Raw genomic sequence first — 25,751 nt, forward strand, 5'->3', positions numbered from 1 at the left:
CACTGGAGGTGTGCACGGCTCACTGAAGGTGTGCACGGCTCACTGAAGCGTGTGCACGACCCACTGAAGGTGTACACGACTCACTGGAGGTGTGCACGGCTCAGTGAAGGTGTGCACGACTCACCGAAGGTGTGCACGGCTCACTGAAGGTGTGCACATCTCACTGGAGGTGTGCACGGCTCACTAAAGCGTGTGCACTACTCACTGGAGGTGTGCACGACTCACTGGAGGTGTGCACGACTCACTGGAGGTGTGCACGACTCACTAAAGCGTGTGCACGGCTCACTGAAGGTGTGCACGGCTCACTGAAGGTGTGCACGACTCACTAAAGCGTGTGCACGACTCACTGGAGGTGTGCACGACTCACTGGAGGTGTGCACGACTCACTAAAGCGTGTGCACGGCTCACTGAAGGTGCACACGACTCACTGAAGGTGTGCACGGCTCACTGAAGCGTGTGCACGACCCACTGAAGGTGTACACGACTCACTGGAGGTGTGCACGACTCACTGAAGGTGTACACGACTCACTGAAGGTGTGCACGGCTCACTGAAGCGTGTGCACGACTCACTGGAGGTCTGCACGGTTCACTGGAGGTGTGCACGACTCACTGAAGGTGTACACGACTCACTGGAGGTGTGCACGACTCACTGAAGGTGTGCACGACTCACTGGAGGTGTGCACGGCTCACTGGAGGTGTGCACGACTCACTAAAGGTGTGCACGACTCACTGGAGGTGTACACGACTCACTGAAGGTGTGCACGGCTCACTGAAGCGTGTGCACGACCCACTGAAGGTGTACACCACTCACTGGAGGTGTGCACGGCTCACTGAAGCGTGTGCACGACCCACTGAAGGTGTACACGACTCAGTGGAGGTGTGCACGGCTCACTGAAGCGTGTGCACGGCTCACTGGAGGTGTGCACGGCTCACTGGAGGTGTGCACGGCTCACTGAAGGTGTACACGACTCACTGGAGGTGTACACGACTCACTGGAGGTGTGCACGGCTCACTGAAGGTGTGCACGACTCACTAAAGGTGTGCACGGCTCACTAAAGCGTCTGCACGGCTCACTAAAGCGTGTGCACGACTCACTGAAGGTGTGCACGGCTCACTGAAGGTGTGCACGGCTCACTGAAGGTGTGCACGACTCACTAAAGGTGTGCACGGCTCACTAAAGCGTCTGCACGGCTCACTAAAGCGTGTGCACGACTCACTGAAGGTGTGCACGGCTCACTGAAGGTGTTGCCGAGGTTCACCACTCGCGGGCGCCGTGCCACGACAGAGCCAACCACGCTTGCACCGAGGAAGTTGACTTCATTGCTTCACACGTTTGTGCGAAATAATTAACTTTATTAATTTAACTTCAAAGCCAAGGAGGTGCCGCTTCCATCGCTAAGGTTGAGCGATGCACGGGGGCAGGTTTAAAGGGACCATAGTTTTGTTAACAAGCCCCGAGTTCCAAACGACAATGACGACCCCACCTTGCCAGTGATAATTCACTGTGTAACAAAAACAATGTTTTTTTTGTTCCTGGGTAGTGTTATTTCCTAATTGTTTACGCCTCAAAAGTACAGAAAATAGCTATTATTCTCCACAAACTTTCATTTTGTGACCAGGACAGTGATATCTTGAAATGTATCTATTTTCAATGAGAAAACGTGTTATGCATTTATGTCTTTCGTTCACATAAAGTCATGGTCACAAAAGCAAAGTTTCTGGGGAATACTATGCATTTCCAATGCTTTTTAGGCATAAGCAATTAAAAAAATAGCACTTAGTACCCAGGAACAAAAATTGTGTTACAGAGTGTTATGCATTCACTATGGACCAATACGAATATGACGAAAGCGCAGTGGTCACACACACACAGGTAGCGACTTTAGGTGTATCCAATTGACTGGGTTTCCATCCTCACAGTCACATAGTCTTCTTTGGTTCTTTCGGTGAAGTCACGTAGAATGAGAATAAAATAATAATAAGATAAAATAAGATAATAACATTCTCACGACGTTTCGGCCACAACACAAGTAGCCCTCTTCAGGTGAAGTAACAAAACTGTCGGGACGACAGTTTTGGGCTACTTGTGTTGTGGCCAAAACGTCGTGAGAATTTTATTGTCTTATTTAATTTTATTATTTTATTCTCATTCTACGTGACTTTCCCGAAAGAACCAAAAAAGATGAATCCTTGCAGTCACGAAAGCTTTAAATCGAAAGTCACAAAGTCACTGGAAGATGTTTTTCTTGTTCGTGTTTTAGTTTTTTTGTCTGTTGTGGTTGCATCAGATTCAAGAGCCGAATGGCTCACAGGGCTATTCCAAAATAAATAAACTGAAAAAAACTAAACTAAGTCGATAATTCGGCTTACTGAAATCAAAATTATAAAATCACGTGTCAAATTAACAAATTTTTCAAATCACAATTGTTTCTCTGCAACCACCGCCCCGTGTACTTTGGTATTAGAGTAATGTTTTTGTCTATAGTTGCCACTTAGTTAAAACCGCCAGCAAATGTGATCCATCACGTGTTACCTTGTCGACTTAAAACGTATCCAACGCGTCCAACATGCATTCAACAAAACACAAAGGACATTTGCATTTCAAATGTATCTTTATGCAAGGATGATGGGTTTTAGGAAGAACGTGTGTGTATGTCCTATCGACTCCCCCCCACCTCCCAAAACGTCAATATAATTAAAGACTTATTGGGTAAACGGTGATTCGGAACCCAGTTAACGCGGTGCGCGACACTGCGAGCCCCCGAATGTGTGCGAGACGTCACTGGCGCTTTCACGTCCACACGACTCATTGAAGGTGTGCACGGCTCACTGAAGGTGTGCACGGCTAACTGAAGGTGTGCACGACTCACTAAAGCGTGTGCACGGCTCACTGAAGGTGCACACGACTCACTGAAGGTGTGCACGACTCACTGAAGGTGTGCACGACTCACTGAAGGTGTGCACGACCCACTGAAGGTGTACACGACTCACTGGAGGTGTGCACGGCTCACTGAAGGTGTGCACGACTCACTGAAGGTGTGCACGGCTCACTGAAGGTGTGCACGACTCACTAAAGGTGTGCACGTCTCACTGAATGTGTGCACGACTCACTGGAGGTGTGCACGACTCACTAAAGCGTGTGCACGGCTCACTGAAGGTGTGCACGGCTCACTGAAGGTGTGCATGACTCACTGGAGGTGTGCACGACTCACTGGAGGTGTGCACGACTCACTAAAGCGTGTGCACGGCTCACTAAAGCGTGTGCACGACTCACTGGAGGTGCACACGACTCACTGAAGGTGTGCACGACTCACTAAAGGTGTGCACGACTCACTGGAGGTGTACACGACTCACTGAAGGTGTGCACGGCTCACTGAAGGTGTACACGACTCACTGAAGGTGTGCACGGCTCACTGAAGGTGTACACGACTCACTGGAGGTGTACACGACTCACTGAAGGTGTACACGACTCACTGGAGGTGTGCACGACTCACTGGAGGTGTGCACGACTCACTGGAGGTGTGCACGACTCACTGAAGGTGTGCACGGCTCACTGAAGGTGTGCACGACTCACTAAAGCGTGTGCACGATTCACTGGAGGTGTGCACGACTCACTGGAGGTGTGCACGACTCACTAAAGCGTGTGCACGGCTCACTGAAGGTGTGCACGGCTCACTGAAGGTGTGCACGGCTCACTGAAGCGTGTGCACGACCCACTGAAGGTGTACACGACTCACTGGAGGTGTGCACGACTCACTGAAGGTGTACACGACTCACTGAAGGTGTGCACGGCTCACTGAAGGTGTGCACGACTCACTGGAGGTGCACACGACTCACTGGAGGTGTGCACGGCTCACTGGAGGTGTGCACGACTCACTGAAGGTGTGCACGGCTCACTGGAGGTGTGCACGACTCACTGAAGGTGTGCACGGCTCACTGAAGGTGTGCACGACTCACTAAAGCGTGTGCACGACTCACTGGAGGTGTGCACGGCTCACTAAAGCGTGTGCACGGCTCACTAAAGCGTGTGCACGGCTCACTAAAGCGTGTGCACGACTCACTGAAGGTGTGCACGGCTCACTGAAGGTGTTGCCGAGGTTCACCACTCGCGGGCGCCGTGCCACGACAGAGCCAACCACGCATGCACCGAGGAAGTTGACTTCATTGCTTCACACGTTTGTGCTAAATAATTAACTTTATTAATTTAACTTCAAAGCCAAGGAGGTGCCGCTTCCATCGCTAAGGTTGAGCGATGCACGGGGGCAGGTTTAAAGGGACCATAGTTTTGTTAACAAGCCCCGAGTTCCAAACGACAATGACGACCCCACCTTGCCAGTGATAATTCACTGTGTAACAAAAACAATGTTTTTTTTTGTTCCTGGGTATTGTTATTTCCTAATTGTTTACGCCTCAAAAGTACAGAAAATAATTATTATTCTCCACAAACTTTCATTTTGTGACCAGGACAGTGATATCTTGAAATGTATCTATTTTCAATGAGAAAACGTGTTATGCATTTGTGTCTTTCGTTCACATAAAGTCATGGTCACAAAAGCAAAGTTTCTGGGGAATACTATGCATTTTCAATGCTTTTTAGGCATAAGCAATTAAAAAAAATAGCACTTAGTACCCAGGAACAAAAATTGTGTTACAGAGTGTTATGCATTCACTATGGACCAATACGAATATGACGAAAGCGCAGTGGTCACACACACACAGGTAGCGACTTTAGGTGTATCCAATTGACTGGGTTTCCATCCTCACAGTCACATAGTATTCTTTGGTTCTTTCGGTGAAGTCACGTAGAATGAGAATAAAATAATAATAATAAGATAAAATAAGATAATAACATTCTCACGACGTTTCGGCCACAACACAAGTAGCCCTATTCAGGTGAAGTAACAAAACTGTCGGGACGACAGTTTTGGGCTACTTGTGTTGTGGCCAAAACGTCGTGAGAATTTTATTGTCTTATTTAATTTTATTATTTTATTCTCATTCTACGTGACTTTCCCGAAAGAACCAAAAAAGATGAATCCTTGCAGTCACGAAAGCTTTAAATCGAAAGTCACAAAGTCACTGGAAGATGTTTTTCTTGTTCGTGTTTTAGTTTTTTTGTTTGTTGTGGTTGCACCAGATTCAAGAGCCGAATGGCTCACAGGGCTATTCCAAAATAAATAAACTGAAAAAAAATTAACTAAGTCGATAATTCGGCTTACTGAAATCAAAATTATAAAATCACGTGTCAAATGAACACATTTTTCAAATCACAATTGTTTCTCTGCAACCACCGCCCCGTGTACTTTGGTATTAGAGTAATGTTTTTGTCTATAGTTGCCACTTAGTTAAAACCGCCAGCAAATGTGATCCATCACGTGTTACCTTGTCGACTTAAAACGTATCCAACGCGTCCAACATGCATTCAACAAAACACAAAGGACATTTGCATTTCAAATGTATCTTTATGCAAGGATGATGGGTTTTAGGAAGAACGTGTGGTTATGTCCTATCGACTCCCCCCCACCTCCCAAAACGTCAATATAATTAAAGACTAATTGGGTAAACGGTGATTCGGAACCCAGTTAACGCGGTGCGCGACACTGCGAGCCCCCGAATGTGTGCGAGACGTCACTGGCGCTTTCACGTCCACACGACTCACTGAAGGTGTGCACGGCTCACTGAAGGTGTGCACGGCTCACTGAAGGTGTGCACGACTCACTAAAGCGTGTGCACGACTCACTGGAGGTGTGCACGACTCACTGGAGGTGTGCACGACTCACTAAAGCGTGTGCACGGCTCACTGAAGGTGCACACGACTCACTGAAGGTGTGTACGGCTCACTGAAGCGTGTGCACGACCCACTGAAGGTGTACACGACTCACTGGAGGTGTGCACGGCTCACTGAAGGTGTGCACGACTCACTGAAGGTGTGCACGGCTCACTGAAGGTGTGCACGACTCACTAAAGGTGTGCACGGCTCACTGAAGCGTGTGCACGACCCACTGAAGGTGTACACGACTCACTGGAGGTGTGCACGGCTCACTGAAGGTGTGCACGACTCACTGAAGGTGTGCACGGCTCACTGAAGGTGTGCCCGACTCACTTAAGGTGTGCACGACTCACTGGAGGTGTGCACGACTCACTGAAGGTGTGCACGACTCACTGGAGGTGTGCACGGCTCACTAAAGCGTGTGCACGACTCACTGGAGGTGTGCACGGCTCAATAAAGCGTGTGCACGACTCACTGGAGGTGCACACGACTCACTGAAGGTGTGCACGACTCACTGGAGGTGTGCACGACTCACTGGAGGTGTGCACGACTAACTAAAGCGTGTGCACGGCTCACTGAAGGTGTGCACGGCTCACTAAAGCGTGTGCACGACTCACTGGAGGTGCACACGACTCACTGAAGGTGTGCACGACTCACTAAAGGTGTGCACGACGCACTGGAGGTGTACACGACTCACTGAAGGTGTGCACGGCTCACTGAAGGTGTACACGACTCACTGAAGGTGTGCACGGCTCACTGAAGGTGTACACGACTCACTGGAGGTGTACACGACTCACTGGAGGTGTGCACGGCTCACTGGAGGTGTGCACGACTCACTGAAGGTGTGCACGACTCACTGAAGGTGTGCACGGCTCACTGAAGCGTGTGCACGACCCACTGAAGGTGTACACGACTCACTGGAGGTGTGCACGGCTCACTGAAGCGTGTGCACGGCTCACTGGAGGTGTGCACGGCTCACTGGAGGTGTGCACGGCTCACTGAAGGTGTACACGACTCACTGGAGGTGTACACGATTCACTGGAGGTGTGCACGGCTCACTGAAGGTGTGCACGCCTCACTGGAGGTGTGCACGTCTCACTGAAGGTGTGCACGGCTCACTGAAGGTGTGCACGGCTCACTGAAGGTGTGCACGGCTCACTGAAGGTGTGCACGACTCACTAAAGCGTGTGCACGGCTCACTAAAGCGTGTGCCCGACTCACTGAAGGTGTGCACGGCTCACTGAAGGTGTGCACGGCTCACTGAAGGTGTTGCCGAGGTTCACCACTCGCGGGCGCCGTGCCACGACAAGAGCCAACCACGCTTGCACCGAGGAAGTTGACTTAATTGCTTCACACGTTTGTGCGAAATAATTAACTTTATTAATTTAACTTCAAAGCCAAGGAGGTGCCGCTTCCATCGCTAAGGTTGAGCGATGCACGGGGGCAGGTTTAAAGGGACCATAGTTTTGTTAACAAGCCCCGAGTTCCAAACGACAATGACGACCCCACCTTGCCAGTGATAATTCACTGTGTAACAAAAACAATGTTTTTTTTTGTTCCTGGGTAGTGTTATTTCCTAATTGTTTACGCCTCAAAAGTACAGAAAATAGCTATTATTCTCCACAAACTTTCATTTTGTGACCAGGACAGTGATATCTTGAAATGTATCTATTTTCAATGAGAAAACGTGGTGTGCATTTGTGTCTTTCGTTCACATAAAGTCATGGTCACAAAAGCAAAGTTTCTGGGGAATAATATGCATTTTCAATGCTTTTTAGGCATAAACAATAAAAAAATAGCACTTAGTACCCAGGAACAAAAATTGTGTTACAGAGTGTAATGCATTCACTATGGACCGATACGAATATGACGAAAGCGCAGTGGTCACACACACACAGGTAGCGACTTTAGGTGTATCCAATTGACTGGGTTTCCATCCTCACAGTCACATAGTCTTCTTTGGTTCTTTCGGTGAAGTCACGTAGAATGAGAATAAAATAATAATAATAAGATTAAATAAGACAATAACATTCTCACGACGTTTCGGCCACAACACAAGTAGCCCTCTTCAGGTGAAGTAACAAAACTGTCGGGACGACAGTTTTGGGCTACTTGTGTTGTGGCCAAAACGTCGTGAGAATTTTATTGTCTTATTTAATTTTATTATTTTATTCTCATTCTACGTGACTTTCCCGAAAGAACCAAAAAAGATGAATCCTTGCAGTCACGAAAGCTTTAAATCGAAAGTCACAAAGTCACTGGAAGATGTTTTTCTTGTTCGTGTTTTAGTTTTTTTGTTTGTTGTGGTTGCACCAGATTCAAGAGCCGAATGGCTCACAGGGCTATTCCAAAATAAATAAACTGAAAAAAACTAAACTAAGTCGATAATTCGGCTTACTGAAATCAAAATTATAAAATCACGTGTCAAATGAACACATTTTTCAAATCACAATTGTTTCTCTGCAACCACCGCCCCGTGTACTTTGGTATTAGAGTAATGTTTTTGTCTATAGTTGCCACTTAGTTAAAACCGCCAGCAAATGTGATCCATCACGTGTTACCTTGTCGACTTAAAACATATCCAACGCGTCCAACATGCATTCAACAAAACACAAAGGACATTTGCATTTCAAATGTATCTTTATGCAAGGATGATGGGTTTTAGGAAGAACGTGTGTGTATGTCCTATCGACTCCCCCCCCACCTCCCAAAACGTCAATATAATTAAAGACTTATTGGGTAAACGGTGATTCGGAACCCAGTTAACGCGGTGCGCGACACTGCGAGCCCCCGAATGTGTGCGAGACGTCACTGGCGCTTTCACGTCCACACGACTCACTGAAGGTGTGCACGGCTCACTGAAGGTGTGCACGACTCACTAAAGCGTGTGCACGACTCACTGGAGGTGCACACGACTCACTGAAGGTGTGCACGACTCACTGAAGGTGTGCACGACTCACTAAAGCGTGTGCACGGCTCACTGAAGGTGTGCACGGCTCACTGGAGGTGTGCACGGCTCACTGAAGGTGTGCACGACTCACTAAAGCGTGTGCACGACTCACTGGAGGTGTGCACGACTCATTAAAGCGTGTGCACGGCTCACTGAAGGTGCACACGACTCACTGAAGGTGTGCACGGCTCACTGAAGCGTGTGCACGACCCACTGAAGGTGTACACGACTCACTGGAGGTGTGCACGACTCACTGAAGGTGTACACGACTCACTGAAGGTGTGCACGGCTCACTGAAGCGTGTGCACGACCCACTGAAGGTGTGCACGACTCACTGGAGGTCTGCACGGCTCACTGGAGGTGTGCACGACTCACTGAAGGTGTACACGACTCACTGAAGGTGTGCACGGCTCACTGAAGGTGTGCACGACTCACTGGAGGTGCACACGACTCACTGGAGGTGTGCACGGCTCACTGGAGGTGTGCACGACTCACTGAAGGTGTGCACGGCTCACTGGAGGTGTGCACGACTCACTGAAGGTGTGCACGGCTCACTGAAGGTGTGCACGACTCACTAAAGCGTGTGCACGACTCACTGGAGGTGTGCACGGCTCACTAAAGCGTGTGCACGGCTCACTAAAGCGTGTGCACGGCTCACTAAAGCGTGTGCACGACTCACTGAAGGTGTGCACGGCTCACTGAAGGTGTTGCCGAGGTTCACCACTCGCGGGCGCCGTGCCACGACAGAGCCAACCACGCATGCACCGAGGAAGTTGACTTCATTGCTTCACACGTTTGTGCTAAATAATTAACTTTATTAATTTAACTTCAAAGCCAAGGAGGTGCCGCTTCCATCGCTAAGGTTGAGCGATGCACGGGGGCAGGTTTAAAGGGACCATAGTTTTGTTAACAAGCCCCGAGTTCCAAACGACAATGACGACCCCACCTTGCCAGTGATAATTCACTGTGTAACAAAAACAATGTTTTTTTTTGTTCCTGGGTATTGTTATTTCCTAATTGTTTACGCCTCAAAAGTACAGAAAATAGCTATTATTCTCCACAAACTTTCATTTTGTGACCAGGACAGTGATATCTTGAAATGTATCTATTTTCAATGAGAAAACGTGTTATGCATTTGTGTCTTTCGTTCACATAAAGTCATGGTCACAAAAGCAAAGTTTCTGGGGAATACTATGCATTTTCAATGCTTTTTAGGCATAAGCAATTAAAAAAAATAGCACTTAGTACCCAGGAACAAAAATTGTGTTACAGAGTGTTATGCATTCACTATGGACCAATACGAATATGACGAAAGCGCAGTGGTCACACACACACAGGTAGCGACTTTAGGTGTATCCAATTGACTGGGTTTCCATCCTCACAGTCACATAGTATTCTTTGGTTCTTTCGGTGAAGTCACGTAGAATGAGAATAAAATAATAATAATAAGATAAAATAAGATAATAACATTCTCACGACGTTTCGGCCACAACACAAGTAGCCCTATTCAGGTGAAGTAACAAAACTGTCGGGACGACAGTTTTGGGCTACTTGTGTTGTGGCCAAAACGTCGTGAGAATTTTATTGTCTTATTTAATTTTATTATTTTATTCTCATTCTACGTGACTTTCCCGAAAGAACCAAAAAAGATGAATCCTTGCAGTCACGAAAGCTTTAAATCGAAAGTCACAAAGTCACTGGAAGATGTTTTTCTTGTTCGTGTTTTAGTTTTTTTGTTTGTTGTGGTTGCACCAGATTCAAGAGCCGAATGGCTCACAGGGCTATTCCAAAATAAATAAACTGAAAAAAAATTAACTAAGTCGATAATTCGGCTTACTGAAATCAAAATTATAAAATCACGTGTCAAATGAACACATTTTTCAAATCACAATTGTTTCTCTGCAACCACCGCCCCGTGTACTTTGGTATTAGAGTAATGTTTTTGTCTATAGTTGCCACTTAGTTAAAACCGCCAGCAAATGTGATCCATCACGTGTTACCTTGTCGACTTAAAACGTATCCAACGCGTCCAACATGCATTCAACAAAACACAAAGGACATTTGCATTTCAAATGTATCTTTATGCAAGGATGATGGGTTTTAGGAAGAACGTGTGGTTATGTCCTATCGACTCCCCCCCACCTCCCAAAACGTCAATATAATTAAAGACTAATTGGGTAAACGGTGATTCGGAACCCAGTTAACGCGGTGCGCGACACTGCGAGCCCCCGAATGTGTGCGAGACGTCACTGGCGCTTTCACGTCCACACGACTCACTGAAGGTGTGCACGGCTCACTGAAGGTGTGCACGGCTCACTGAAGGTGTGCACGACTCACTAAAGCGTGTGCACGACTCACTGGAGGTGTGCACGACTCACTGGAGGTGTGCACGACTCACTAAAGCGTGTGCACGGCTCACTGAAGGTGCACACGACTCACTGAAGGTGTGCACGGCTCACTGAAGCGTGTGCACGACCCACTGAAGGTGTACACGACTCACTGGAGGTGTGCACGGCTCACTGAAGGTGTGCACGACTCACTGAAGGTGTGCACGGCTCACTGAAGGTGTGCACGACTCACTAAAGGTGTGCACGGCTCACTGAAGCGTGTGCACGACCCACTGAAGGTGTACACGACTCACTGGAGGTGTGCACGGCTCACTGAAGGTGTGCACGGCTCACTGAAGCGTGTGCACGACCCACTGAAGGTGTACACGACTCACTGGAGGTGTGCACGGCTCACTGAAGGTGTGCACGACTCACTGAAGGTGTGCACGGCTCACTGAAGGTGTGCCCGACTCACTTAAGGTGTGCACGACTCACTGGAGGTGTGCACGACTCACTGAAGGTGTGCACGACTCACTGGAGGTGTGCACGGCTCACTAAAGCGTGTGCACGACTCACTGGAGGTGTGCACGGCTCAATAAAGCGTGTGCACGACTCACTGGAGGTGCACACGACTCACTGAAGGTGTGCACGACTCACTGGAGGTGTGCACGACTCACTGGAGGTGTGCACGACTAACTAAAGCGTGTGCACGGCTCACTGAAGGTGTGCACGGCTCACTAAAGCGTGTGCACGACTCACTGGAGGTGCACACGACTCACTGAAGGTGTGCACGACTCACTAAAGGTGTGCACGACGCACTGGAGGTGTACACGACTCACTGAAGGTGTGCACGGCTCACTGAAGGTGTACACGACTCACTGAAGGTGTGCACGGCTCACTGAAGGTGTACACGACTCACTGGAGGTGTACACGACTCACTGGAGGTGTGCACGGCTCACTGGAGGTGTGCACGACTCACTGAAGGTGTGCACGACTCACTGAAGGTGTGCACGGCTCACTGAAGCGTGTGCACGACCCACTGAAGGTGTACACGACTCACTGGAGGTGTGCACGGCTCACTGAAGCGTGTGCACGGCTCACTGGAGGTGTGCACGGCTCACTGGAGGTGTGCACGGCTCACTGAAGGTGTACACGACTCACTGGAGGTGTACACGACTCACTGGAGGTGTGCACGGCTCACTGAAGGTGTGCACGCCTCACTGGAGGTGTGCACGTCTCACTGAAGGTGTGCACGGCTCACTGAAGGTGTGCACGGCTCACTGAAGGTGTGCACGGCTCACTGAAGGTGTGCACGACTCACTAAAGCGTGTGCACGGCTCACTAAAGCGTGTGCCCGACTCACTGAAGGTGTGCACGGCTCACTGAAGGTGTGCACGGCTCACTGAAGGTGTTGCCGAGGTTCACCACTCGCGGGCGCCGTGCCACGACAAGAGCCAACCACGCTTGCACCGAGGAAGTTGACTTAATTGCTTCACACGTTTGTGCGAAATAATTAACTTTATTAATTTAACTTCAAAGCCAAGGAGGTGCCGCTTCCATCGCTAAGGTTGAGCGATGCACGGGGGCAGGTTTAAAGGGACCATAGTTTTGTTAACAAGCCCCGAGTTCCAAACGACAATGACGACCCCACCTTGCCAGTGATAATTCACTGTGTAACAAAAACAATGTTTTTTTTTGTTCCTGGGTAGTGTTATTTCCTAATTGTTTACGCCTCAAAAGTACAGAAAATAGCTATTATTCTCCACAAACTTTCATTTTGTGACCAGGACAGTGATATCTTGAAATGTATCTATTTTCAATGAGAAAACGTGGTGTGCATTTGTGTCTTTCGTTCACATAAAGTCATGGTCACAAAAGCAAAGTTTCTGGGGAATAATATGCATTTTCAATGCTTTTTAGGCATAAACAATAAAAAAATAGCACTTAGTACCCAGGAACAAAAATTGTGTTACAGAGTGTAATGCATTCACTATGGACCGATACGAATATGACGAAAGCGCAGTGGTCACACACACACAGGTAGCGACTTTAGGTGTATCCAATTGACTGGGTTTCCATCCTCACAGTCACATAGTCTTCTTTGGTTCTTTCGGTGAAGTCACGTAGAATGAGAATAAAATAATAATAATAATAAGATTAAATAAGACAATAACATTCTCACGACGTTTCGGCCACAACACAAGTAGCCCTCTTCAGGTGAAGTAACAAAACTGTCGGGACGACAGTTTTGGGCTACTTGTGTTGTGGCCAAAACGTCGTGAGAATTTTATTGTCTTATTTAATTTTATTATTTTATTCTCATTCTACGTGACTTTCCCGAAAGAACCAAAAAAGATGAATCCTTGCAGTCACGAAAGCTTTAAATCGAAAGTCACAAAGTCACTGGAAGATGTTTTTCTTGTTCGTGTTTTAGTTTTTTTGTTTGTTGTGGTTGCACCAGATTCAAGAGCCGAATGGCTCACAGGGCTATTCCAAAATAAATAAACTGAAAAAAACTAAACTAAGTCGATAATTCGGCTTACTGAAATCAAAATTATAAAATCACGTGTCAAATGAACACATTTTTCAAATCACAATTGTTTCTCTGCAACCACCGCCCCGTGTACTTTGGTATTAGAGTAATGTTTTTGTCTATAGTTGCCACTTAGTTAAAACCGCCAGCAAATGTGATCCATCACGTGTTACCTTGTCGACTTAAAACATATCCAACGCGTCCAACATGCATTCAACAAAACACAAAGGACATTTGCATTTCAAATGTATCTTTATGCAAGGATGATGGGTTTTAGGAAGAACGTGTGTGTATGTCCTATCGACTCCCCCCCCACCTCCCAAAACGTCAATATAATTAAAGACTTATTGGGTAAACGGTGATTCGGAACCCAGTTAACGCGGTGCGCGACACTGCGAGCCCCCGAATGTGTGCGAGACGTCACTGGCGCTTTCACGTCCACACGACTCACTGAAGGTGTGCACGGCTCACTGAAGGTGTGCACGACTCACTAAAGCGTGTGCACGACTCACTGGAGGTGCACACGACTCACTGAAGGTGTGCACGACTCACTGAAGGTGTGCACGACTCACTAAAGCGTGTGCACGGCTCACTGAAGGTGTGCACGGCTCACTGGAGGTGTGCACGGCTCACTGAAGGTGTGCACGACTCACTAAAGCGTGTGCACGACTCACTGGAGGTGTGCACGACTCATTAAAGCGTGTGCACGGCTCACTGAAGGTGCACACGACTCACTGAAGGTGTGCACGGCTCACTGAAGCGTGTGCACGACCCACTGAAGGTGTACACGACTCACTGGAGGTGTGCACGACTCACTGAAGGTGTACACGACTCACTGAAGGTGTGCACGGCTCACTGAAGCGTGTGCACGACCCACTGAAGGTGTGCACGACTCACTGGAGGTCTGCACGGCTCACTGGAGGTGTGCACGACTCACTGAAGGTGTACACGACTCACTGGAGGTGTGCACGGCTCACTGAAGCGTGTGCACGGCTCACTGGAGGTGTGCACGGCTCACTGGAGGTGTGCACGGCTCACTGAAGGTGTACACGACTCACTGGAGGTGTACACGACTCACTGGAGGTGTGCACGGCTCACTGAAGGTGTGCACGACTCACTGGAGGTGTGCACGTCTCACTGAAGGTGTGCACGGCTCACTGAAGGTGTGCACGGCTCACTGAAGGTGTGCACGACTCACTAAAGCGTGTGCACGGCTCACTAAAGCGTGTGCACGACTCACTGAAGGTGTGCACGGCTCACTGAAGGTGTGCACGGCTCACTGAAGGTGTGCACCACTCACTGGAGGTGTGCACGTCTCACTGAAGGTGTGCACGGCTCACTGGAGGTGTGCACGACTCACTAAAGCGTGTGCACGGCTCACTAAAGCGTGTGCACGACTCACTGAAGGTGTGCACGGCTCACTGAAGGTGTGCACGGCTCACTGAAGGTGTTGCCGAGGTTCACCACTCGCGGGCGCCGTGCCACGACAGAGCCAACCACGCTTGCACCGAGGAAGTTGACTTCATTGCTTCACACGTTTGTGCGAAATAATTAACTTTATTAATTTAACTTCAAAGCCAAGGAGGTGCCGCTTCCATCGCTAAGGTTGAGCGATGCACGGGGGCAGGTTTAAAGGGACCATAGTTTTGTTAACAAGCCCCGAGTTCCAAACGACAATGACGACCCCACCTTGCCAGTGATAATTCACTGTGTAACAAAAACAATGTTTTTTTTTGTTCCTGGGTAGTGTTATTTCGTAATTGTTTACGCCTCAAAAGTACAGAAAATAGCTATTATTCTCCACAAACTTTCATTTTGTGACCAGGACAGTGATATCTTGAAATGTATCTATTTTCAATGAGAAAACGTGGTGTGCATTTGTGTCTTTCGTTCACATAAAGTCATGGTCACAAAAGCAAAGTTTCTGGGGAATAATATCCATTTTCAATGCTTTTTAGGCATAAACAATTAAAAAAATAGCACTTAGTACCCAGGAACAAAAATTGTGTTACAGAGTGTTATGCATTCACTATGGACCGATACGAATATGACGAAAGCGCAGTGGTCACACACACACAGGTAGCGACTTTAGGTGTATCCAATTGACTGGGTTTCCATCCTCACAGTCACATAGTCTTCTTTGGTTCTTTCGGTGAAGTCACGTAGAATGAGAATAAAATAATAATAATAAGATTAAATAAGACAATAACATTCTCACGACGTTTCGGCCACAACACAAGTAGCCCTCTTCAGGTGAAGTAACAAAACTGTCGGGACGACAGTTTTGGGCTACTTGTGTTGTGGCCAAAACGTCGTGAGAATTTTATTGTCTTATTTAATTTTATTATTTTATTCTCATTCTACGTGACTTTCCCGAAAGAACCAAAAAAGATGAATCCTTGCAGTCACGAAAGTTTTAAATCGAAAGTCACAAAGTCACTGGAAGATGTTTTTCTTGTTCGTGTTTTAGTTTTTTTGTTTGTTGTGGTTGCACCAGATTCAAGAGCCGAATGGCTCACAGGGCTATTCCAAAATAAATAAACTGAAAAAAACTAAACTAAGTCGATAATTCGGCTTACTGAAATCAAAATTATAAAATCACGTGTCAAATGAACAAATTTTTCAAATCACAATTGTTTCTCTGCAACCACCGCCCCGTGTACTTTGGTATTAGAGTAATGTTTTTGTCTATAGTTGCCACTTAGTTAAAACCGCCAGCAAATGTGATCCATCACGTGTTACCTTGTCGACTTAAAACGTATCAAACGCGTCCAACATGCATTCAACAAAACACAAAGGACATTTGCATTTCAAATGTATCTTTATGCAAGGATGATGGGTTTTAGGAAGAACGTGTGTGTATGTCCTATCGACTCCCCCCCCACCTCCCAAAACGTCAATATAATTAAAGACTTATTGGGTAAACGGTGATTCGGAACCCAGTTAACGCGGTGCGCGACACTGCGAGCCCCCGAATGTGTGCGAGACGTCACTGGCGCTTTCACGTCCACACGACTCACTGAAGGTGTGCACGGCTCACTGAAGGTGTGCACGACTCACTAAAGCGTGTGCACGACTCACTGGAGGTGCACACGACTCACTGAAGGTGTGCACGACTCACTGAAGGTGTGCACGACTCACTAAAGCGTGTGCACGGCTCACTGAAGGTGTGCACGGCTCACTGGAGGTGTGCACGGCTCACTGAAGGTGTGCACGACTCACTAAAGCGTGTGCACGACTCACTGGAGGTGTGCACGACTCACTAAAGCGTGTGCACGGCTCACTGAAGGTGCACACGACTCACTGAAGGTGTGCACGGCTCACTGAAGCGTGTGCACGACCCACTGAAGGTGTACACGACTCACTGGAGGTGTGCACGACTCACTGAAGGTGTACACGACTCACTGAAGGTGTGCACGGCTCACTGAAGCGTGTGCACGACCCACTGAAGGTGTGCACGACTCACTGGAGGTCTGCACGGCTCACTGGAGGTGTGCACGACTCACTGAAGGTGTACACGACTCACTGGAGGTGTGCACGGCTCACTGAAGCGTGTGCACGGCTCACTGGAGGTGTGCACGGCTCACTGGAGGTGTGCACGGCTCACTGAAGGTGTACACGACTCACTGGAGGTGTACACGACTCACTGGAGGTGTGCACGGCTCACTGAAGGTGTGCACGACTCACTGGAGGTGTGCACGTCTCACTGAAGGTGTGCACGGCTCACTGAAGGTGTGCACGGCTCACTGAAGGTGTGCACGACTCACTAATGCGTGTGCACGGCTCACTAAAGCGTGTGCACGACTCACTGAAGGTGTGCACGGCTCACTGAAGGTGTGCACGGCTCACTGAAGGTGTTGCCGAGGTTCACCACTCGCGGGCGCCGTGCCACGACAGAGCCAACCACGCTTGCACCGAGGAAGTTGACTTCATTGCTTCACACGTTTGTGCGAAATAATTAACTTTATTAATTTAACTTCAAAGCCAAGGAGGTGCCGCTTCCATCGCTAAGGTTGAGCGATGCACGGGGGCAGGTTTAAAGGGACCATAGTTTTGTTAACAAGCCCCGAGTTCCAAACGACAATGACGACCCCACCTTGCCAGTGATAATTCACTGTGTAACAAAAACAATGTTTTTTTTTGTTCCTGGGTAGTGTTATTTCGTAATTGTTTACGCCTCAAAAGTACAGAAAATAGCTATTATTCTCCACAAACTTTCATTTTGTGACCAGGACAGTGATATCTTGAAATGTATCTATTTTCAATGAGAAAACGTGGTGTGCATTTGTGTCTTTCGTTCACATAAAGTCATGGTCACAAAAGCAAAGTTTCTGGGGAATAATATCCATTTTCAATGCTTTTTAGGCATAAACAATTAAAAAAATAGCACTTAGTACCCAGGAACAAAAATTGTGTTACAGAGTGTTATGCATTCACTATGGACCGATACGAATATGACGAAAGCGCAGTGGTCACACACACACAGGTAGCGACTTTAGGTGTATCCAATTGACTGGGTTTCCATCCTCACAGTCACATAGTCTTCTTTGGTTCTTTCGGTGAAGTCACGTAGAATGAGAATAAAATAATAATAATAAGATTAAATAAGACAATAACATTCTCACGACGTTTCGGCCACAACACAAGTAGCCCTCTTCAGGTGAAGTAACAAAACTGTCGGGACGACAGTTTTGGGCTACTTGTGTTGTGGCCAAAACGTCGTGAGAATTTTATTGTCTTATTTAATTTTATTATTTTATTCTCATTCTACGTGACTTTCCCGAAAGAACCAAAAAAGATGAATCCTTGCAGTCACGAAAGCTTTAAATCGAAAGTCACAAAGTCACTGGAAGATGTTTTTCTTGTTCGTGTTTTAGTTTTTTTGTTTGTTGTGGTTGCACCAGATTCAAGAGCCGAATGGCTCACAGGGCTATTCCAAAATAAATAAACTGAAAAAAACTAAACTAAGTCGATAATTCGGCTTACTGAAATCAAAATTATAAAATCACGTGTCAAATGAACAAATTTTTCAAATCACAATTGTTTCTCTGCAACCACCGCCCCGTGTACTTTGGTATTAGAGTAATGTTTTTGTCTATAGTTGCCACTTAGTTAAAACCGCCAGCAAATGTGATCCATCACGTGTTACCTTGTCGACTTAAAACGTATCAAACGCGTCCAACATGCATTCAACAAAACACAAAGGACATTTGCATTTCAAATGTATCTTTATGCAAGGATGATGGGTTTTAGGAAGAACGTGTGTGTATGTCCTATCGACTCCCCCCCCACCTCCCAAAACGTCAATATAATTAAAGACTTATTGGGTAAACGGTGATTCGGAACCCAGTTAACGCGGTGCGCGACACTGCGAGCCCCCGAATGTGTGCGAGACGTCACTGGCGCTTTCACGTCCACACGACTCACTGAAGGTGTGCACGGCTCACTGAAGGTGTGCACGACTCACTAAAGCGTGTGCACGACTCACTGGAGGTGCACACGACTCACTGAAGGTGTGCACGACTCACTGAAGGTGTGCACGACTCACTAAAGCGTGTGCACGGCTCACTGAAGGTGTGCACGGCTCACTGGAGGTGTGCACGGCTCACTGAAGGTGTGCACGACTCACTAAAGCGTGTGCACGACTCACTGGAGGTGTGCACGACTCACTAAAGCGTGTGCACGGCTCACTGAAGGTGCACACGACTCACTGAAGGTGTGCACGGCTCACTGAAGCGTGTGCACGACCCACTGAAGGTGTACACGACTCACTGGAGGTGTGCACGACTCACTGAAGGTGTACACGACTCACTGAAGGTGTGCACGGCTCACTGAAGCGTGTGCACGACCCACTGAAGGTGTGCACGACTCACTGGAGGTCTGCACGGCTCACTGGAGGTGTGCACGACTCACTGAAGGTGTACACGACTCACTGGAGGTGTGCACGGCTCACTGAAGCGTGTGCACGGCTCACTGGAGGTGTGCACGGCTCACTGGAGGTGTGCACGGCTCACTGAAGGTGTACACGACTCACTGGAGGTGTACACGACTCACTGGAGGTGTGCACGGCTCACTGAAGGTGTGCACGACTCACTGGAGGTGTGCACGTCTCACTGAAGGTGTGCACGGCTCACTGAAGGTGTGCACGGCTCACTGAAGGTGTGCACGACTCACTAATGCGTGTGCACGGCTCACTAAAGCGTGTGCACGACTCACTGAAGGTGTGCACGGCTCACTGAAGGTGTTGCCGAGGTTCACCACTCGCGGGCGCCGTGCCACGACAGAGCCAACCACGCTTGCACCGAGGAAGTTGACTTCATTGCTTCACACGTTTGTGCGAAATAATTAACTTTATTAATTTAACTTCAAAGCCAAGGAGGTGCCGCTTCCATCGCTAAGGTTGAGCGATGCACGGGGGCAGGTTTAAAGGGACCATAGTTTTGTTAACAAGCCCCGAGTTCCAAACGACAATGACGACCCCACCTTGCCAGTGATAATTCACTGTGTAACAAAAACAATGTTTTTTTTTGTTCCTGGGTAGTGTTATTTCGTAATTGTTTACGCCTCAAAAGTACAGAAAATAGCTATTATTCTCCACAAACTTTCATTTTGTGACCAGGACAGTGATATCTTGAAATGTATCTATTTTCAATGAGAAAACGTGGTGTGCATTTGTGTCTTTCGTTCACATAAAGTCATGGTCACAAAAGCAAAGTTTCTGGGGAATAATATCCATTTTCAATGCTTTTTAGGCATAAACAATTAAAAAAATAGCACTTAGTACCCAGGAACAAAAAATTGTGTTACAGAGTGTTATGCATTCACTATGGACCAATACGAATATGACGAAAGCGCAGTGGTCACACACACACACATGTAGCGACTTTAGGTGTATCCAATTGACTGGGTTTCCATCCTCACAGTCACATAGTCTTCTTTGGTTCTTTCGGTGAAGTCACGTAAAATGAGAATAAAATAATAATAAGATTAAATAAGACAATAACATTCTCACGACGTTTCGGCCACAACACAAGTAGCCCTCTTCAGGTGAAGTAACAAAACTGTGTTGTGGCCAAAACGTCGTGAGAATTTTATTGTCTTATTTAATTTTATTATTTTATTCTCATTCTACGTGACTTTCCCGAAAGAACCAAAAAAGATGAATCCTTGCAGTCACGAAAGCTTTAAATCGAAAGTCACAAAGTCACTGGAAGATGTTTTTCTTGTTCGTGTTTTAGTTTTTTTGTTTGTTGTGGTTGCACCAGATTCAAGAGCCGAATGGCTCACAGGGCTATTCCAAAATAAATAAACTGAAAAAAAACTAAACTAAGTCGATAATTCGGCTTACTGAAATCAAAATTATAAAATCACGTGTCAAATGAACAAATTTTTCAAATCACAATTGTTTCTCTGCAACCACCGCCCCGTGTACTTTGGTATTGGAGTAATGTTTTTGTCTATAGTTGCCACTTAGTTAAAACCGCCAGCAAATGTGATCCATCACGTGTTACCTTGTCGACTTAAAACGTATCCAACGCGTCCAACATGCATTCAACAAAACACAAAGGACATTTGCATTTCAAATGTATCTTTATGCAAGGATGATGGGTTTTAGGAAGAACGTGTGTGTATATCCTATCGACTCCCCCCCACCTCCCAAAACGTCAATATAATTAAAGACTTATTGGGTAAACGGTGATTCGGAACCCAGTTAACGCGGTGCGCGACACTGCGAGCCCCCGAATGTGTGCGAGACGTCACTGGCGCTTTCACGTCCACGTGATTTAAAAGCAGTCGCCGCGTGTTGAATAATGTTGTCGACTGCACGCGAACCACGCAAAAAAAACCAGACCTCCTAAATCTGCACCTTTTGTCACCGTAAATTCAGCCTCGCAAAGCGCCAACACGAGTCGCCTGTGCACGGCTGTGGCGCCCGAAGCTCGCCCCCCCACGCGCACAGCCAACCAACACAACCTCATCCGGCGCGGAGCATGAACCAACACAGCAGCTGATATCATCTCCGCGCGTCAATCACGCACTGGCTCTTGACGCACCGAAGTCGGCTCAGGCGACGAGACTGTGTGAACCGACGTTGTGCCGGTAAACATACGTTGTCCTTGTTGCATTTGAATGCCCAATGTACAACGTGGTGTTTGATAAATATCTGCCTTCGATATTCTGAAATGTGGCCCACGTGGTTCCAGTTTGAGGTGATTCCAGCCCTTTCCTTCCAGTTGCAGGTAACACGAGCAAGGTGATGAGGTGACGAGTGGAGTGAAAGAACCCCTGCAGTTATGCATCCGTGGTGGCCTCTTATCCAGCCCAAATTGTGTTCAATTCAAAGAGCATGTGAGATTATGACCAAATCAGGCGGATTGTGCTAAGCAGGCTTCAGCCTGCAACGTAATTGGACGAATGAGCACCATGTAAGCCGTGTGCAATACCGTGTGCAATACATTAAACTGTTGCGGTGTTGTACTTAAATGCTCCCCATCTTCACCAACCCACATTGACCAGCATGGTGAAGAAGTATCATCAATGAACCCCCACATCCCAAATGGCGTGGGGTTTCACCTAACTGTGGATTGACTGAACACGAACACACATCCTGGATTCGTTACCTGAGACTGGATTTGTGGGCCACCTCAAAGTTGAACCTAACATCAGAGCCACGCGCAGGCAATGCAGGGTGTTGGAGCTCAGCATCTTCTCTAGGGCTATTCCATGTGAGAGTAACCCCTCTGCGGAGGATGACGCTCTGCAGGGTGGTCGCATGTAAACGTCGTTAATGATTCGACTCAGAAATGAGGACTGTGCTGGGGGAGTTGCGTTTAAAACTTTGTCGTCAAGAGACCCGCACCCACAAAAGCACCTCACTATGATAATCCACCAACATGTATTAGTAAAAGTAACAAAGGAAATTACAGGCGCGGCGCTTTCAAACCAGCCGACACTCCCTATCAACACAATAAACTTAACCAGACGGCGACGCGGTCCGACACGACTACTCTAGGAAGCGAGCGTGGACAGAGTTCTGCCAGGAAGGGCCCAGTGTGGTATAATTCAGTCAACACACTGCGTTGGGCCAGGACTGGACCAATGTCCAGGACTGGACCAATGTCTGGATTACCAGTTTGAGCCCGCGACACAAAAAGCGACATCCCTGTAAGCTTTTACAAATGCATTTACTACCGCTACAGTTGTAACCGAACGCTAACATTTATGCTAAGAGGCTCGACATTGGAACGATTCTTTACAGCACATTCTTTATATCTTAAAAGCCGATTAATTTTGCCACGGCCCACAGGAGCCCGAGGCAAGGGTGTCCCCCGAGTTCTCGGCTCCATTCACAAGGGGCATGTTGGTGCAGCTGCATTTCGCCGAAGCTGCTCACGCGAGCAAGAGGTGGCCTCCCTTCGGCCAACAGATACCCCCTTTTCACGCCTCCCGCTTTCATAATAAAACGACTTCGACCAACCCCCGCTCGTCTCTTGCTTCTGCCTGGCATGGTAACAATGCTGCAGGACGCAAGCCATCTCGTTGGCCTTGACAGGGCGAGCCGGACGGGGTGACTCCAGGCCACGCCAATCCACGTCTCTATCGCTCGGCAATTTTTGTCCCCGTAGAATTCGGTACACGATAATGCACCTTCAGTCCCGTGTCCCTGTCAAGTCCCAAGCAACTTGGCTGTGGAGCGGCATTGGAGCGAGCGAGCGAGCTATACACGTGTACATTTGACCTAAGTCTGGAGTATCTTGTCCTCTCTGTGACCCTGTTGTGCCCAGAGGAACTTACCGACAGCATGAAGTGAAAACGAGTGATTTGTTGTTGACTTAGCAAGAAGGGAACTGGAGAAAATCTTTACACTGCTACACAAGAGGCAAACTGCATTGGCCGAGTCTTAGCGTTGTCCACCCGAGGCAACTGGCCTCACTCGGACATGCTAAGTGAGCACTTTTATCAGCAAGCAATTCCCAGGAACAGAGAACATGTATTCGCCGCACAGATGATTTCACAACCATGTACGCATGCCTGTTATGAATGTGAGCCTGTAATGGGTGCTCTACTGCTTATGGAAATCAAATGAATGGCTGACAGCTGCAAGACAAATGCTATTATAGAAATGAGTTCCCGCATCAAATTTGGTAGCAAGTTCTGAATATGAACGATAGTATTCAACTGCGTGCATGTTCACAGTTGTGCTGTAGAGCTCTCCCGATGTGTTTTTGGGTTGTACCGCATGATTAGCTGACATTTCGATACATGCGCCATAGGCTTCACAAACTCAACTCAGTTTTGCTCCATGTACGGAGAGCTTTAATTCAGTTCTAAAAGGAGCTCCCGGCACGTGGAGCGAAACGTCGGACATCATGCCGAACAATAACGCGGTACAACCCAAAGACATCAGAAAGCTCAACTGTGACACAGTTTGGGACACTGTGAAGTGGACGGCTTGTGTCATCCGTCGCTTGCAACACGAGAGTAATTGCCTACTTTTGTACAGAAACATTTTCTGACATCGATGTCTTAAGGGCAGTACAAATGTGCAACTGTCAACCCTGGGTGTCGTCAAATACGGGTCTTTAATGCAATACAAAGGGTGAGGTGCACGATACTTGGCAATATATTAATTTGATTCTTACATTTGCCATCAAGAAAATACACACATGGGACCCACGCACAGGGCATGCGAGGTGTAAGGATAACTCGGCACGGAATTTCATGCCCTGAAGTATGGGGCTGCAAACTAAAACTGCACCCTCCAGTTTCAAATGTTCCCAGTATGAAATTAAAATTCTGTAAACCCATTTTAGGGAATCACTTCAAGACAATAAAACAATGCTTGCCATGTCCCCTATCAATGAAACTTTTACTTCGTGGGAGAGCCAGTGGTAATGGTTGGGACGCGTTCCTGTTTAGGAAAAAGGGGGACAAGAGCGAAGGCCTGGGTTGGTCACGGGGACGTGGGCACCATGCGCACCCTGCATGAGCTTGCGGAGAATCCGAGCACAAAAAAAAACACACAAGACTTTCAGCATCCCATAACCAAGCGCGAAAAAAGGACCCCGGCAAAATCAATCCCCCAGCAAAAATCATGTGCATGAACAATAATAATAAAAAAACCCTTCTCAACAGAAGGCGGTGGGAAATGTGCAGCGGGTGTGCAGTTGTATGTCTGTACACGTTGAAGACCCAGTATACAGGCCAGCGAAAGCACCAGGAAGCAGAGCCCCATGTTGCTAGCTGGGCAAACACATTTTTTTGCAGCAGTGCAGGTGCATGTACATGACAAAGTTCAGTGGTGGTGGTGGAAGTGTAATTTCTGCAAGCACGAGTGCCTAGACAGTAAAAGCACAACTTTATGATTACACACATTTCTCTAGACTTGCACTTCAATGTAACCTTTAACTCTCGGGACACAGAGCGTAACGAACCGTCAACAGCAATGTTCAATAAGGCAATCTACTAAAGCTAAAAAAAAAAAAAACCGTATGACCACAAAAATGTAAAAGAAACACCAAAAAAACTGCAGTGGCAGAAGGGAGGAGGAGAAGAAGTTGAGTGGCAGGAGTGCGAAGCAAAGCGCGTCGACCCAGCAGAGGCTTGAGTTTTGCGATTCCCAGCGGCGCTACGTTGCGAGCAGTGGCAGGAGCAGCGTCCAGAGGTCGCAAGCGGCGCAGCTACTGCTCGGGGCCAGAGTAACCTAGAGGGGGGGGGCCAGACAGTGTCACTCCCTTCCACTCTTCACACGGCGCAATGCACAACACAGAAGGGGGGCTCACCCCTCGCGCTCGGACACTTGGACCACGTCGCAGCCATGTGACGCTACTTTGTATTGGACATGAACAGGGGGTCGGCAACCGGAGCAACGAGAGGAGCCAATTTTGTTTCGAAGACACTCAACACATTCAAGAGCTGCCAATGTATGTACCGTACGTTGAACTTCTTCTGCATCGTACGTAGCCAACCGTGCTAATCGGAGGTGCGCAATTGCACGTGAGCAACGTTACGAGGCCGTCCTTAAAGGTCCACATGTGGCTCTGAAACCGCGGGTCTCCGACCCCTGGACATGAACATGTTAATTAACTGCCGGATGACGGTCTGCCCACGCCTGCCCGGGTTGGGTGCAATGCGACAATAATACAACAATTGTTTGCTAATGCTGCTCGA

At 47.7% G+C, this 25,751-nt stretch overlaps 1 protein-coding gene across 2 annotated transcripts in view; it reads right to left on the minus strand.

Annotated features, from left to right (window-relative positions):
- The window catches only part of LOC116945283 (collagen alpha-1(XII) chain-like), a 325,203-nt gene that overhangs the window by 13,629 nt on the left and 285,823 nt on the right, over positions 1-25,751 (minus strand). The window contains exon 66 of one of the 2 annotated variants that reach the window (XM_032959677.2): positions 12,547-25,284. The exons of the other annotated variant lie outside the window; for it this stretch is intronic. Coding sequence (XP_032815568.2) covers positions 25,262-25,284 — 23 coding nt within the window. The 3' untranslated portion in view covers positions 12,547-25,261. Of the gene's footprint in view, positions 1-12,546; positions 25,285-25,751 lie in introns of those variants that run through there. 2 annotated transcript variants of the gene reach the window in all.

This window comes from Petromyzon marinus, chromosome 23 (assembly GCF_048934315.1).
Source record: "Petromyzon marinus isolate PM22_M1 ecotype Great Lakes invasive population chromosome 23, UKy_Petmar_22M1.pri1.0, whole genome shotgun sequence".
In the NCBI taxonomy this organism is placed as follows: domain Eukaryota; kingdom Metazoa; phylum Chordata; class Hyperoartia; order Petromyzontiformes; family Petromyzontidae; genus Petromyzon; species Petromyzon marinus.